General features: G+C 44.1%; 1 protein-coding gene across 1 annotated transcript in view; it reads left to right on the forward strand.

Moving 5' to 3' along the window:
* The first annotated feature begins 888 nt into the window (after window positions 1-888).
* The window catches only part of DDX41 (DEAD-box helicase 41), a 42,892-nt gene continuing 26,127 nt past the window's right edge, over window positions 889-17,653 (forward strand). Inside the window, exons 1-5 of the mRNA XM_082255559.1 lie at window positions 889-1,014; window positions 10,089-10,178; window positions 13,801-13,960; window positions 14,069-14,143; window positions 16,523-16,583. Coding sequence (XP_082111685.1) covers window positions 982-1,014; window positions 10,089-10,178; window positions 13,801-13,960; window positions 14,069-14,143; window positions 16,523-16,583 — 419 coding nt within the window. The 5' untranslated portion in view covers window positions 889-981. The remainder of the gene's footprint in view (window positions 1,015-10,088; window positions 10,179-13,800; window positions 13,961-14,068; window positions 14,144-16,522; window positions 16,584-17,653) is intronic.

The following is a 17,653-nucleotide window of genomic DNA, read 5'->3' on the forward strand; positions in this document are numbered from 1 at the left end:
AGTGCCACCCGCCAGTGCTCATCAGTGCTGCCCGCCAGTGCCCATCAGTGCCGCCCGCCAGTGCCCATCAGTGCTGCCCGTCAGTGCCACCTCTCAGTGCCCAGCAGTGCCACCTCTCAGTGCCCAGCAGTGCCGCCTATCAGTGCTCATCAGTGCGGCATATTAGTACCTCCTCATCAGTGCCACCTCATCAGTGCCCATTAGTGCAGCCTATCAGTGCCCATCCGTGCCGCCTCATCAGCGCACATCAGTGAAGGAGAAAAATGTATTTATTTTCAAAATTTACTCGCAAAAAATAAGAAAAACTTTTTTTTTTCAAAATTTTCTGTCTTTTTTCTTTTTTTATATAAAAAATAAAAAACCCAGAGATGATTAAATGCCACCAAAAGAAAGCTCTATTTGTGTGAAAAAAATGATAAATATTTTATATGGGTACAGTGTAGCATGACCGCGCAATTGTCATTCAAAGTGTGAGAGCGCTGAAAGCTAAAAATTGGTCTGGATGGGAAGGGTGTTTAAGTGCACAGAAGGCAAGTAGTTAAATCCGGACAACAGTCCTCCATTGCTATTACTGTATATGTACAGGGATGCATAGGCATTGCACACATACTGCTGTGATCATTAGGAGCCGCTTTTAAATTTTCCTTGACCCGTCTCTTTAAGATTTTCTTGGAGCCGAGATCATTTGGTGGCTGGGCATGCGCACTGGGACGAGGTAGGTAAATTTAATAGAACAGTTCTTTTTACATTTATGAGCCTATTGGAACGCATAGCGGCCATGTTGCAACGCATTGCGCATGCGTAGTAACTCTCTCGACTGACCGTCATTTCCGGTTGCAGACTCTGCTAGCTGGTGGCGTAGTAGAACACCGGAAAATGTGTAAAGCTATTGGCTGGAGGATTAGGTGACGATTAGAGAGCGACGGAAGTCGGAAACTGGTAGTGGAAGTGTCGCTGCACAGGGAGCCATTTGCTTATATTATGGAGATTAACAACAGCCACAACGAGAGGAAAGTAAGTGGGGTTTCAGAAGGAAAGAGGGAAGTTTTATAAGGGAGAGAATTGTTATAGTAAAAATACTACTACGTCTTCTCACAGTAACGGCGCTGTTCCATCACAGTTATAAGCCTGTTTAGCTGTAGCCAGTTTATCAGACCCCATACTAAGTGGTGGCACTGTAGCTGGGTGTTATGTGACTGTACCAGGGTCACACACTGTAGCTGGGTGTTATGTGACTGTACCAGGGTCACACGCTGTAGCTGGGGTCTTATGTGACTGTACCAGGGTAACGCACTGTAGCTGGGTCTAATGTGACTGTACCAGGGTCACACGCTGTAGCTGGGGTCTTATGTGACTGTACCAGGGTCACACACTGTAGCTGGGTCTTATGTGACTGTACCAGGGTCACACACTGTAGCTGGGTGTTATGTGGCTGTACCAGGGTCACACACTGTAGCTGGGTCTTATGTGACTGTACCAGGGTCACACACTGTAGCTGGGTCTTATGTGACTGTACCAGGGTCACACACTGTAGCTGGGTCTTATGTGACTGTACCAGGGTCACACACTGTAGCTGGGTCTTATGTGACTGTACCAGGGTCACACACACTGTAGCTGGGTCTTATGTGACTGTACCAGGGTCACACACTGTAGCTGGGTCTTATGTGACTGTACCAGGGTCACACACACTGTAGCTGGGTCTTATGTGACTGTACCAGGGTCACACACACTGTAGCTGGGTCTTATGTGACTGTACCAGGGTCACACACTGTAGATGGGTCTTATGTGACTGTACCAGGGTCACACACTGTAGATGGGTCTTATGTGACTGTACCAGGGTCACACACTGTAGATGGGTCTTATGTGACTGTACCAGGGTCACACGCTGTAGATGGGTCTTATGTGACTGTACCAGGGTCACACACTGTAGATGGGTCTTATGTGACTGTACCAGGGTCACACACTGTAGATGGGTCTTATGTGACTGTACCAGGGTCACACGCTGTAGCTGGGTCTTATGTGACTGTACCAGGGTCACACGCTGTAGCTGGGTCTTATGTGACTGTACCAGGGTCACACGCTGTAGCTGGGTCTTATGTGACTGTACCAGGGTCACACGCTGTAGCTGGGTCTTATGTGACTGTACCAGGGTCACACGCTGTAGATGGGTCTTATGTGACTGTACCAGGGTCACACACTGTAGATGGGTCTTATGTGACTGTACCAGGGTCACACACTGTAGATGGGTCTTATGTGACTGTACCAGGGTCACACACTGTAGATGGGTCTTATGTGACTGTACCAGGGTCACACACTGTAGATGGGTCTTATGTGACTGTACCAGGGTCACACACTGTAGATGGGTCTTATGTGACTGTACCAGGGTCACACACTGTAGATGGGTCTTATGTGACTGTACCAGGGTCACACACTGTAGATGGGTCTTATGTGACTGTACCAGGGTCACACACTGTAGATGGGTCTTATGTGACTGTACCAGGGTCACACACTGTAGCTGGGTCTTATGTGACTGTACCAGGGTCACACACTAGCTGGGTCTTATGTGACTGTACCAGGGTCACACACTTGGCACTCTTCAGTGTCACAGATAGGCTGATCTCATTCCTGTATCGAGTGTGGGTCTTACCTTTTTCTGCTTTCTTCACTACATTGTACTTTGTTGATATATCACCTCTAAAAGTCCTAGGATCACAAGCACCACTGGTCAGTACCAACTTTATTTATCCATCCTCATAAACATGTAAAAATCTACTTTTCTCTTTCGTTTATTGACGGACAAAGCTCCTGATCTTCATAACCATTGAGTTATACTGCCCCTTACTGGAGTAGAACAGTAGATGGAAAAATAATCTAGTTACGCCTAAGGGCAGCCCCAGGAGGTATACTCCCTCTCTCTTCTATAGGTATAGGTTTTTTTCCTGCCTTGCCAAAAGCAGAAGAAAAATGCATTACCATGAAATCCTATGGAACTCTTCACACCATTCAGTTGCTTGTCATTGCCTTTTTAAAAGTCCTGTATGCTGCATTTTCGGTGCAAATATAAATGGAAGGCGCATCAAAAATGCAATAAAACGCTTGTTACATTTGTCTTTTGGTTAATTTTTTTTAAAATCACGTGTTCTCTTTTTTACAGGTGAAAAAAGCATCAGCAAAATACATATGTGTTTTTACTGTGTTTTTGCAAGTAGCCTTGGGAAAATGAAACAAATTGAAATAGCCCAGGGTATATTGTACTAATGTTTAACACACACTAGGATTAAAAGTGGTTCTAAAGGCAGAAGGTGTTTTACGTTAATGGATTCTATTACCTATAGCCCTATCTCGATTTTGCTATGTGCATGAGAGCAGTGGCTCCCCTGGGTCTCTCCCACCCCATTGGCTCCTGCTGCTGTCAATCCCAGTCATTGAGCCAATGAGGAGAAAGCAGTGGGCAGAGCAGAGCCGAGCTGCGCTGTGTGTGTGTGTGTGTGTGTGTGTATGTATGTGAATGGACAGTGCCCATTCACAGGAGCACAGCTCTGAAGCGAGCTGCTTGAGTGCCCCAGTAGCAAGAGGCAAATACCTTTAGTGTGTGAAGGGATTGTACTCTTATTCACCTGAATCTTGCCCAGTCATGTTGGTACTTTGAGGCAAACTGTCTATTCCTGTTGTTACCTTAGCACCTCTTAATTTATTTTAATCATATTATATTTTTATCCCAATAGCATGAAGTATTATTTGCCCTGATGTCTAGCTTTGGCCTGTGACTTTTGGACATTATTGGTCTTGTACTCTCCAGTATCATTGTTTGTTTGTTTTTTTTTTTAAATCAGATAATTTTTATTAGAAAAACTTTTCATTACAAACAACAGAGAAACAAGAAGAGAAAGATACATCCAATGCAGTGAGTCCCCACCGGGTAACATCAAACAGTAATTGACACTGGATTGGCTGCAAGTATAAATTCACAATTCCAGAGATAACAAGAATGAATGAAGTAAAACACACCTCTATATCAGGGATCCCCCTAGGTTCAAGGAGAATGTACCAGTGTAAGTAGTAGTGCCGACACCCGGATCTATAACCAGTGGAGCATCCTTGAAACCGGCCACGCCATATTGGAAAACATAACCGGATAGAAAGAAAGAGAAAGAAAGATAGAAACCCAGAGACAGAAAAAGTTAAAAAAGATAGCAGTTTGGTGGTGCAATCTCCACGCATAAGGGGGGGACAGCAAAGATCCCCCCCCCCCCCCACAGACAATCTCACCTTCCCTCCAAGTAAAAAGGGGTATATAGTCTGGTCCGCTCTCACCCACAACGTGACTATCCAGGCCCAATCTAAAATGAGGAATGAAGTCAGTAACAGACTCAAGGGGCTGAACGAACAACCCCCCCCCCCCAGGAATCTATTAGTGACCAGGTGTGGAGGAGCCAGGCCTGGCACATCCAACCATGGTCCCCAGATGTTCTCAAACTTCATGGGGCTCCCCCTATGTAAATAGGTCAAATTTTCCCTGGCCAACAGAGATTTAACCTCTTCCGTCCATTCCGCATGAGTGGGAGCAGACGGAGAAATCCATTTCCTCGCTATCAGTTTGCGGGCGAGAAATAGGGTCCTATGGACTGCCTCAAACACCCCTGGAGTATACAATTCCTCATCCAACCAGCCCAGGATGCAGAGCTTCGGGTCCTGAGGGAGCTTCAGCCCCCATATAGTGTTAATGGAGCGAAGTACTTAAGTCCAGTAACGGTGCAGTTTTGGACATCTCCAAAGCATGTGTAGTAGTGTTCCCTCATGAATCTTGCAGTGGGGACAGAACGGAGCCCCAGCTATGCAGTCGCTGCGGAGTCCGATATGTGCGATGCAATATGAATAATTGTGTGAGGCGTTGTGAGGCCGACAGGGACACCTTGGGAACATTGTCTAGAATTCCCGCCCACTCCTCCGATGTTAGTGGACCCAGTTCGTCCGCCCAGACCGACCTGCACCTATATGTCATGGCTCTCGACACCTACTCCATAAAGGAAGAATATAAGGAGGAAATTTGTCCCTTCTTCACCGTAGAATTTACTAGGCTAATGAGTATAACCGGGTTACAGAGGCCCCACGGGGATTCCCTGGACTGTGCCATAATGGCATGCCGCAATTGCAAGTATTGGTAGAATAGGGTGTTAGGTAGCCCGAATTCAGCCCGAATGGTCTGGAAGTCTTTGAGAGTACTCCCTCCGTACAATTGCGAGATGAGTCGGATGCCATATCTAGCCCACTGTAGGGTATCCCGGAGTCTATCCAGCTCAGGGTAGTTGGCATTACGTAGTATGCGGGAGAACCTGGAGAACCCCCGGTAGGCAAAGTGATCCCGAGCCCTGCGCCATACCTTTTTCTATCAAAAGCAGAGTCGGATGCTGAGGAAATGTACCCAGCTCCCCACTCTCCAAGGACTCCACCAACGACTCCCCCACCAGACAAGTCACAAGGATCCGGCGAACCGGGTCGCCATCATCAACCTGGGACCAGCCCGTGAGATGCTGTAATTGGGAAGCTAAAAAATAGTAGAATAGGTTGGGAACCGCTAGACCCCCACTGTCCTTAGTTTCCTGTAGCGTCTCCAGGCGGATCCGAGGGGACTGCTTCTTCCATATAAGTGCACGGTAAATAGTGTTGAACTGCTTGAAAATATGAATCGGAATCCATACGGGGGCATTATGTAGAACATACAATAGTTGTGGATTCCAAATCATTTTGATAAGATTGCACCTACCAACCACCGACAGCGGTAATCTGGCCCAGCTGGACAGTTTCTCCTTGAACCTACCCAGTAGTGGGGTCACATTAAGTTTAACATACTTCCGCAGATCAGGATGTACAATAATACCTAAGTACCGAAATTCGGTCACCACCTGGACCTGAGACGCCAGGGGCGGAAGAGCAGCCCCTAACAGGTCCAACGGCAGCAGTACCGACTTGTCCCAATTGATGCAGAAACCCGAGAAGGATCCAAACTTAGCTATCAGAGTCATCAATTCTACCAAAGAGCCCGAGGTATCACCAAGAAACAACAAAGCATCATCGGCATATAATGCAATTTTCTCTTCCCCCTCCCCCCTTCTGAACCCATGAATGGCCAGGTTGGCCCTAACTGCTGCTGCCAAAGGCTCCACAGCCAGGGCAAACAGCAAGGGCGACAATGGGCAGCCCTGCCGCGTGCCCCTGTGCAGTGGAAACACCGGAGACAGCATATTATTGACCCTCACACATGCCATAGGGGCTTTATACAGTAATTTGATCCACGCTATAAGCCGAGGTCCAAACCCCAGTCGTTCCAGTACAGCCCAGAGATACTGCCACTCAACACTATCAAAGGCCTTAGGCGCATCGAGTGACAGTATAGCCCTGTTCCCGCAGTTGTCTGGAGGAATCTGCATGTTCAAGTACAGCCTGCGTATATTAGTTGCCGTGGATCGCCCTGGGATGAACCCAGATTGGTCCCCGTGTACAATATTAGAGATCACTTTGGACAGGCGGTTGGCCAGCACCTTTGCAAAAAGTTTGAGATCTGTCGTGAGGAGGTAGATAGGTCTATACGAATCAGGGCGGGTCGGATCCTTCCCGGGCTTCAATAGAACAACTACCACTGCCTCATACATAGAGGGGGGAAGTGACCCCACCTCCGAGGAGGACTCAAGAGTGTGTAGGAGTTCCGGCAGCAGCACCCCACTGAAGGCCTTATACAACTCGATAGGGAGCCCGTCCGCGCCCGGTGCCTTCGAGTTAGGATAACCCGCCAGGCCCTCCTGGAGTTCCTCCAACTTAATGGGTGAATCCAGGAGAGCCCTATCGGCTGCGGCAACTGGAGGTCCTGTAAAAATGCCGACAAGTCACTCGGGTCATAGGACACCTGGGAAGTGTAGAGATCCCTAAAGAATGTATTGAAGCCCTGTAATATAGACGGAGTATCAGAAACCACATCCCCTGAGGGGAGCGTCAATCTGTGGATTATCGGGGGAGGCCTCTGCGCCCGTGATATGGTTGCAAGCATATGCCCAGTTTTTTCCCCTTCTTCAAAGTATGCATGTGACATGAAAAAAAACGTTTGTGGTCAGCCTGCTGCTGCTGGATAGAGCGAAAAAATCTCTGTGCCTCCAGCCAACAATCCTGGTTCTCCGTTGTGGGAGACGCCAGGAAGGCACCCTCCGCCCGGAGTACCGCTTCACTGGCATCCCGGGCCCATTGCCTGCTCTGAGATTTAACAGTTGAAATTTCCTTAATACAAATACCTCTAACGAAGGCCTTCATGGTATCCCACACCATTCCCGGAGCTGCGGAGTATCTGTTGTCGGCAAAGAAATTAGTAAGTTGTGTGGCAATCTGGGCATGATCAGGAAAGAGTGGAAGCCAAAAGGGGTTCAGCTTCTACTGCCTAGGTAAACTGGGTCCCGGCAACCCGAGACACACCAACATCGGGGAGTGGTCAGAGAGTCCACGCGCCAGATAGGTGACCTCGGGTGCATAAGAGAACAGCAGGTCAGAGCCCAGAGCCAAGTCAATACGGGATAATGTAGAGTGGGACAAGGAATGACATGAAAAGCCCGCCTCTAAGGGGTGCTTGCTACGCCAGATATCCAGAAGTCCCAGTTCCCCCAGAAACCTAGCAAAGGGAGTGGGAGTCCTGGATCCTCCGGGGCAAAACCGTTTGTGTGTCAAGGGTTGGATCGAGAATGTTATTAAAATCCCCAACAGCCAACACCGGGAGTTGGGGGTGAGCACTGAGAAACCGGGACGGACACTCCAGCACCTGGGGGAGGAACATATATATTAGCGACAATACATTTAAGAGTATCCCACACCCCCACAAGAAAAATAAATCTCCCATGAGGGTCAATCAGAGAGTCAAGAGTCTCAAATCTTGTAGAGGCGGACACTAGGATGGACACCCCCCTAGAGTACTGGGTATGAAAGGAGTGAAATTGCACTGGGAATTTAGAGGTACGGACACAACCCTCAGAGTCATTAGTTAGGTGAGTTTCTTGCAGGCAGACTATAGCAGGACTACGGTGTGACAAGGAAGTCCATATAGCAGTACGTTTGCGAGGGTCCCCCCAGACCACGGACATTCCAGGATATCAGAGTACCAAGTGGGCTAGCCATGGTGGGTGTTTATCATAGAGGGGGCTGCCTGCATTCCACAAGCAAACCAGGGGAAAAGCCGCCAACAAGGTAATCCAGTGAGGGGCAGTAACACTGTCTCAAGGAGGGCAGTCAAAGGCTCGGGTGAGTCTTGTACATCATATCCGAGCAGCGCGGGTCGTGGAAATGCACCATAGTAGGAAAAAAATGAGGACAAGAACAACAAAAAGGAAGCAAACAAAGTACAAACGATGAGAGAACACACATTAGATGGGGAGCCCGAAAGGCGGCTCCCATCCAATCCCCGCAGGGAAACATCTGTGAGCCCGTAGGGCTTAAGGGGGTAAAGTGAAGAGGGCCCGAACTCGTACAGTCCAGAACAGGAGGCCATTCCGAACAAAGCTGCAGTTAGAACGGCAAACTTGAAAATGCAAACTGTTGCAAACAAAAGGGAGACCGTTCAGCTCCCGTTAGGGTAAGTGGTGACCCATATGCAAGGTATAGAGGCTCACGCTGCCATGCATCATCAGGCCGCAGCCTCCCGCAGCTGGCGTTCGTGGCGATCCAGCCAATTAACTGCCATGGTGGGATTTTCAAAGAAATGGACAGCACCATTCGCCACTACTCGCAATTTGGCCGGGTATAACATGGAGTATACCAATGGTATGGCACGCATACGCTTTTTAACTTCAGTGAATCTTGCGCGTTGCTTCTGGAGTGCCGCAGAAAAATCAGGGTATATAGAAATCCGCGATCCTTGAATCTTCATACGAGGTTGTTGTCTGGCTAGTCTTAGGATAGTGTCTCTGTCTTTGTAGTGCAGAAGTTTCAGTAGAAATGGGCGATCAGGGGCCCCTGGTGGCGGAGCCCTGAATGGCACCCTATGTGCCCTCTCCACCGAAAAGAAAGGAGAAAGGCTATCTTTTCCAAAGGTCGTCAGTAGCCATTGCTCTATGAACTCCACTGGCGTCTTGCCCTCTGCCTTTTCTGGTATGCCCACCAAGCGAAGGTTACTGCAGCGCAGCCGGTTTTCCATGTCCTCCAGCCTGGCCACTGCCTCAGAGACCCCCGAGGAGTTCATTCTAAGATCATGTATAAGGGGTTGCATTTCATCCTCCACCACACTAACTCTGCCCTCCAAGGCCGTGGCCCGCTCCCTGATCTTTTGCATATCCTGCCACATATGTAACAGTCCCTCTTTCATGCTTTTCACCTCCACAGTCAGGTCAGCTAGGGAGGCACCATAGGTGTGCACAGCCGTCAGCACATCCTGAATAGTAGGGGCAGGTGGTTCAGAGCCCTCACGAATGTCATCTTCCCTCCGGATCCCCGTGGGAGTACTCACTGTGCTTTCAGTGGAAGCCATGGCTGCATCTTCCAGCCCGGGAGAGGAGATCCGCTGTGCAGGAGAGTGGCTGGGCTGCTTGTTCGGTGAAGCTGCGGTCGGCTTGGGCTGCGCTCTCTGTGAGGCCGGGACATGAGCGAACTGCTCCAGCCTAGAGAGCGCTGCAGGCACCTTGTCCTTGCCCGCCCGCTGTGGCAGCATGGCGCCGCCATGTTGGGCCTGTTTGGGCGCCGGCAGGCTTTCCTCCTTGTCATGGCTGCCGATGCTGTCTGGGACGGTGCCATGGATAGGCAGACACGTTTCGGAGCACTCGGGCGATGTTTACAGGGAGTGAGGGTCCACAATCAGGATGATTTAGAGTCAGGATGCCGAAGCCGAAGTGGAACACGTCCGTCTACATGAGCCGGTAAGCCACGCCCCCCCCCCCCATTGTTTGTTTTTACATTAATGTAGATCACATCATCATATTAGGTTATGTTTAACAAAGCCTTTTTTTTTTTACTTGTACTGTCTATGTGCAACAAGTCTCAATAAACATTTCTTTCAATGCAAAAAGGAAAAAGTACACTAGTTATCATTGGATTGTGATAATGTAATGCCTCTCTTTCCACAGAGAGCCCATCCAGAGGATGAAGAGCTTGAACCTTCAGACGATGACGACTATGTACCCTATGTTACAGTCAAGGAAAGGAAAGCACAGATGGTATGTTGTTTTCTAATTTCTAACTTTGAGATTAAATAATCATTTGTGCAATCCAAGAAGCAAGTCCGGTTTTACATTTACAGTCAAGCCAATCATTAGATGTTTCATGTAAGTGCCAGTGTGAAGTTTAATAGTAACAGAATATCTAGTTACATCAAAGCTCTAGAAACTGGGTCCACTTTCTGTAATACAGTAATCCCCCGCTACATCGCGGTTCAGTTTTTGCGGTCCCGGTAATTCACGTTTTTTTTTGTAATGTTATTTTACTATATAAATCATTAAAAATGAAAGATTTTTGTGTTTTTCATAGCTCTTGCTCTGTCTCTAAGTATCTTTTATGTGTTTAAATGAGTTTCTATTGTTTTAAAAGTGTGTTTAAAGACCTTAAAATGCTTTTACACGTACAGTGACAGTAAAAAAATCATGCCTACAATGCATTTTAATAGGGTTTTTCTATTTCGCGGAATTTCACTTTTTGCGGCTGGGTCCGGAACGTAACCCCCGCAATGGAGGGGGGTTTACTGTATATAACAAGTTTATCGCTTTTATTTTCTGCAAGACTGGAAACTTCAGCTTTATCAGGCTGATCTTGATTTATTTTTTAACTGTAATAGACTATTCTATATGTATAAGCTCCTTAATCAATGCATACATATTTCATGTGCAGTAATTCACCCTAGACACCCCAATACATAAAGTAAGGCTACATAAAGTTATTTCACAATCCATACTTCCATTGTTGATTCCAGTGAGTATAAGGATAATTTATATGGATTGTGAAAACCTTTGTTACCTTACTTTATGAATTGAGATGTCTGGGGTGAAATCCTGTACATTTAATATGTATGCATAAGGAACAGCAAGAAAAACACATTTTATCTTGGATACTTTTAAAAGGAAAAGTGACCTTTTTTTATTTTTTTTTAATATATGGTCAGTCTTAGGTTTGGTAAATAAATAACAAAACTTTTTGCACTGCTCCTTAAATCGATGTGCAAGTGAGTGAAACTAAAATAATATTCACAGCTTCTCACACCTTATACCAATCTCCTATTTGCAAATAAATAAATTAAATGGTGCAGGGCTACTAATATCCATGTATCAGTGTGCAGATTACAAATGTAACCAATTTTACATGTATAAATTAATGTCCCATATACACCAGACTTTTGGTGTCTTTCTTATTCTTTCACTAATAATGTGATGTGTAATTCATCTTCTTCCACCAGTCGCCAGATGTGCTCTCACCTTATACATCTGACTTAGACAAACTGTAAAGTCAAATAGTTGATATGTCCCCTTTTAAATGTGATACTTTTTTCCAGCAAGATGCTCCTTTTATCCTCCTCCTTCTGGTCTCAGCATCATAGAGAACAAATATGCTGCATAGTGTTTACCCTTTAAAACACCTTTTATTCTCATCCACTTTTATAAAACAAAACTCACATTTTTTTTGTGCACTTCAGCATACCCACATATAATAATATATAACAGGCACAGAACTCCTATTTCAAAAAAAAATACCACACTTCCCGGAGTACATTGTGACGTCATCCAAAGCCCTGCACCCAACACGTTTTGTCACAGGGATATGTGGCTTCCTCAGGGAATCACCTTCTTGTTGAAGGGTGAATCTACCTTCTGTTCCATAACGTAACAACATAACAAATCATACGAATAATCAAAAACTTTGCAAAATTAAAAAGGTAAGTAAAATATACATAAAATATGGTTAAAAACATTAAAAGTAATGCTCTTTAAAAACCTAAGAACCAACCTGAATAACATAATTGATTTAAATCTATAGACTCCTATTGGACATAGAAACCTATATTTCCCAAAAAACGAACCTAACAGAAAACTATAGTTAATCCAGTTGAGGTGGTATTAATGAAACAATTCACATCTTTTTCCATATTTAAACCGAATGGGGTTAAAGCAATAGTAAAGTCTAAAATATTTTGTTAAAAAACGGGTCCCCCGACAGCCTTAACCCATAATGTACTAGTATGCACTGCATACTAGTACATTATGACAGACTTCCTACAAATGCAGCCCTCCAGCACTGTGCTCTTGCTGCTCTCCCTTGTCTCTGACAGCTTCCATCTTCACCTCTTCTTTCTTCTGAGTTTGCGATCTTCAACCGATTGATTGGCTGTGCCTGGATGACTTCACTCCCGGGCATGTGTATGGGAGTCACGTCGCAGCGGCACACAGAACGGGCCGTAAATGTGGTCTGAGCTGTGCATGTGCGGCTCAGATCACTTAACTTGCTGACAGGCGGGGGGAGGTTGATAACAGTAGAGATTTCTAGGGTCTCTTCTGTTATAAAAACCCTGCCTGTCAGCAATTTTTTTTTTATAATAACTGACTTTTCTAACACTTTAATGTTTTTAAATCATAATTCCAGCGAGTCTCTCCAGTTTTGAATACATTTATCAAAAGCCATAAAAATAGTACCCTCCTGAATTTATTTATTTTTTTAATGATGAACTGCATAGTGCTTTGAAACACTATGTCCAGAAACCCCGCTGTGTAATTGCAACATGTTCATTGAGACGGGTTTGTAACATTCGTACTAGAGGGTCAATACCTTCTGGTAAGGAGGCAGTTTGGAGAATGCTCCTGCACATAACTTTTTTTTTTTTTTTTTTTTTGATGGTTTGAAGGTGGTTTACATTCTTTTGCAAATGTTCACATTTTGGGACTTCATATGGACTCATTTATTTTATCACTCACTAAGCCCCTGGTTCACACTCTTGCGATGGGAGAACCAGCATGATTCTAGTGCGGGTTCCTGCATTGCATCTCCCTCGCAGGCAGTTCACGCTGTCCTGTGAACCACTGCCGGTGTCAATACAAAGTTAATGACACCCGCTGATCGGTTCTCAGATCGCAGTGCGAACTGTGAATTCGGACAGCAATCAGATCGCATGGGTGTGAACATCAGTGCAGGGAAAAAAAAAGGTTCCTGCAGCATTTTCGTGCGAATGGGATGCGAGTATGGCTGAATTTGCATTGCACAGGCATCTCATGTGATCTGCACAGCAATGCAATGCGAAATCACATGCAATGTTTGTGTTCGCAATAGTGTGAACCCAGAGGACTTTATTTACTTTTATTTATTTACTTTTTTTATAACATTTTCTATAGTGAAAATTTTTTTTTGCAAGATTATTCATATATTGTGGGTTATCGCTACACTTGCATATATCATTTTAAAATTTAATGTCAACAAATTGTGCTCCTATGCTTTGCAAATCCAAGAGCAGGTGGTATTTTAAATGATTTTTTCACCTGGAAGAATTGGCAGGTTCACACTAAGCATTCTGAAGTTTGATTTCAGCTTCTAGAATGGATGTGTATTGAAAGCATGCTAGAGAGGTGGATACACTGGTAGGGAACTTGCTGCAGGGCTCCAGTAGTCAAATCAGAATTTTGATTATATAGAAGCTCAGTGTAGAGATTTAGTTGGATAGAACTTTTACGTATATGCAGTCGAGAGTGCATATTGGAGACTTTGCAAACGAAAAATAGATAATTGTTAAAAAGCACAACAGAGATTTTTCATTACAATTTAGTTTCACATTTTGATGGATGTTAATGATTTCCATAATTGCAGCTCCGAAAGCGACTACAGATGCGAAAGAAGGGTGTTATAGAAGAAGAGCAGAAGGACAGTGGAAGTGATCAACGTGGGGATGAAGATGACATTCCTTTGGGACCCCGGTCTAATGTCAGCCTCTTGGATCAGCATCAGCATCTAAAAGAAAAAGCAGAAGGTGCGTGAACGTTTTCCATATGTGTTAAGTGATTATCTACACAAGTTTTGATGCATTAAAATTAAACCAGAATTGGATGCTGTATTAATTAGTAATTCTGTTTCACAGCTAGAAAAGAATCTGCCAAAGAGAAGCAGCTGAAAGAAGAAGAGAAGATCTTGGAGAGTGTTACAGAAGGAAGAGGTGAATATTTTGGGCATATTTAATGCACTGTCACACAGTAAGTTTCAGATACTGTCTACTGTGTAGTGCTAATTGTGTAAATTAGATAAGATACATATACAAGCTTGAATGTCTCTGCAGTAGAAATCAGGTGGTGCTAAAGATAATGGCACTTTTTTATTTGTGAACGTGCTAAGCTTAAACACACACACACACACATACACACATATATATATATTTTTTATAAAGTAATATTTGAGTTTTAAACCTTTAGTTATACAAGAAAAAAAAAACAGTAGAATACAGATGACATTGTGGTTTATCATTTCTGCTCAGATTGTTAGAAGCACTATGCAGCTAAAGACATATCATACCAAAAAACACAAGGAAAGATGTTTTCTCTTCAAAATATGTTAAAGCAAGACCTAGTTAATAAACTTGCCAATGTTGGGGGATTAGGGGATGACCATCTTTGAGTGATCAGTTTGCGAGCAAGAAACAGTAAACATAATAGTAACAGCTTAGACATTGGAGGAACCATAATCTCTGGGATGATGCTCAAAAGATAGCATGCAATGCCAAGCTGCGGTTTCCAAAGCGAGTAAAGTCCTTGATTGTATTAAGAGAGGCATGGACTCCAGAGACAGAGATATAATTTTGCCCCTGTACAAATCATTAGTAAGACCTCATCTGAAATATGCAGTTCAGTTTTGGGCACCAGTTCTCAAAAAGGATATCAGGGGACTGGAGAAAGTGCAGAGAAAGGCAACCAAACTGATAGGAATGGAGGAGCTCAGCTATGAGGATAGATTAGAGGAACTAAATTTATTCTCTCTTGAGAAGAAGAGATTAAGGGGGAATATGATCAACATGTATAAATACATAAGGGGTCCATATAGTGAACTTGGTGTTAAGTTATTTACTTTAGGGTCATCACAGAGGACACTCTTTAATTCTAGAGGGAAAAGAGATTTCGTTGCCGAATACAGAAAGGTTTCTTCACAGTAAGAGCTGTAAAAATGTGGAATAGACTCCCTCCAGAGGTGGTTCTGGCTAGCTCTGTAGATTGCCTAAAAATAGCCTGGATTCTTTCCTAGGTGTACATATTACTGGGTACTAACATTTATAGGTCAAGTTGATCCAGGGATTATTGGATTGCCTCTTCATCAGGAATCAGGAAAGTTTTTCCCCTGCTGTAGCAAATTGGATCATGCTTTGCTGGATTTTTTTTGCCTACCTCATGATCAACTGTGGGTATAGGATTGTGTATATGGGATTGTATGGTTGTGTTTTCTTCATTTTTTTTTTTATTGGTTGAGCTAGATGGACTTGTCTTTTTTTCAACCTGACTAACCATGTAACTGTAGGGATCGCAGAATATTGATTGTTTGAAAAGTGGATGACCAGTAGCGCAAATAGCTTCGTGCAGCTCCAAAGCATGTGGATTAGAGTGCCAATATCCCAAGAGCAGCTGGGACAGCAGGAATATGTAGCTTGGCTCCAATAGGCAAATGTAGGGGTTTTTTTTCCTTTATAATTGATTTGCACAGGTCAGAAGATTTCTTATGTGCTTTAATTGTGCAACGTGGATGACAGTTCTGAGGCTGTTTTGGACCTACTTTGCATCGCTTTTCTTTGAGCAAAGCAGGTCCTATTGAGATGCATAAGCATTTTGAGCATAGTAAATTAGACAGAAAACCATTTACCGCATTTTCCAGAGGAGATATATTTATATGACCTCGGAAGGAAACCGTTAACCCAGCTTCATTGCTTCAGCTGTAATCCTGATATCGTTTTCTAGAGTTGGCAATCGGCTTCACTGTAAAACAGATCCGAGTAGCTGTACAGCCACCCGGTCACTTTTACAGTGCTCAGAAGGCCTTCCATCCCTTGGTTTTCCCATTCCACCACAAGTGGTCAGGTTGGCTGTGACAAATGAACCTGGCAGTGATAAGGACTTTGTCACTTCTAGTTTTGGTGCTGTGTTTCCCTGGCCAGTACATCCAGGGATGCAGCTGTTCAAACAGATCATTAGACAAGTAGTTATGTAATGCTGAGTCATGCAAGCTCTTTGTGTTTTAAAAACATAGTTCCCGTGCATAGATTTTTTTTTCTTTCAAACTTAGGGATTATTTTGTCAGGTGACATGGTACCTTGTGCACCTTCTACAATTTTTAACTTCTGCTTTACCTGTTAGCAGTTATCCAGCATTAGAAACTGTGCACTAGAACAAAAACTCATTCTACAATAGCTTTTGAATGTAGAGTCCTATATTTTTTACAATAGTTTTTCAGTCATTTCAAAATCCCTGCAACTTTTATTTCAAATTTGATCGATAGTTTCTTAGGGAACTGTTTTTGGGTGTTGATGTTATGTAACTATTTTTTACTTTCTCTGTAGCTTTGATGTCTGTAAAGGAAATGGCAAAAGGAATCACTTATGATGATCCTATAAAAACTAGGTGAGTCTTGCTTTTTATAGTTCTTAGAGTTGTTGGATGTGAGAGTCCGGTTAGCAGCAGTGGTGAACCTGCTGTAGCCTTTTTTTATTTTTCCTTGGGGGTCTATTCATCAAAGTTTTTTTTTTTTTTTTTTTTTCTCCCTAGATTTACCCTTAAAGTGGTATTTAAAGGTTCGCTTTAAAAAAACAAAAAAAACAAACCTGTCATACTTACCTTCTCTCTTCAGTGGTTTTCCACAGAGCAGCCCTGATCCTCCTTTTCTCAGGTCCTCCCCCTTGACCAGCACCCCCAATAGCAAGCTGCTTGCTATGGGGGCACTGGTGCATGCTCACTTCTGAGCTCTGGTCTATGCATCCATAAGACACATAGACCCCCTGCTCTCTTCATTGGCTCATTCTGGCTACGACTGACAACAGTGTCAGTCAGTGGCTCCCACTGCTGTCTCAGCCAATAAGGAGAGGGAGTCCTGGTGCTTTCGTGCACATCGCTGGATCTAGAGGGAGCTCAGATGGGTATTAGAGAGGGGGCTGTGGGGGGACCAGCACACAGATTTTTTACCTTCATACATAGACTGCATGAAGGAAAAAAAAAAACTTTAGCCTTTACAACAACTTTAATTTAACCCAAGATTCACATATTTTTCACATAAGAATCAGAAAAAAATGAGTGACTCTTGAGTTAAAGTAAAAGTAAAACCAATAACTCTTGTGTATTTTTGTGATGGATTTTCTAAAGATTTATTGTATCCCTGTGCATGTAAAAGCCAGTGATAACAAGGATTATGTGCTGCCATTCATTCTTAAGCACCCATATTTTACGTTGTGTGTTTTTTTTTTTTTTTTTTACATTAGTCCTAAAATGCGTAGATCGTCCATAGAGCCATTCATAATGTTTGGATACTAATTGCCTTATGATTAGGCTTTTTTGGTGTGAAGCTCATCAAGACGTTCGCGGAGACCCATTGTATTTGAGTTATTTACATAGAAACATAGAATGTGTCGGCAGATAAGAACCATTTGGCCCATCTAGTCTGCCCAATATATCTGAATCCTATGAATAGTCCCTGGCCC

This window comes from Pelophylax lessonae, assembly GCF_965119305.1.
Source record: "Pelophylax lessonae genome assembly, chromosome: 4".
NCBI lineage: Eukaryota > Metazoa > Chordata > Amphibia > Anura > Ranidae > Pelophylax > Pelophylax lessonae.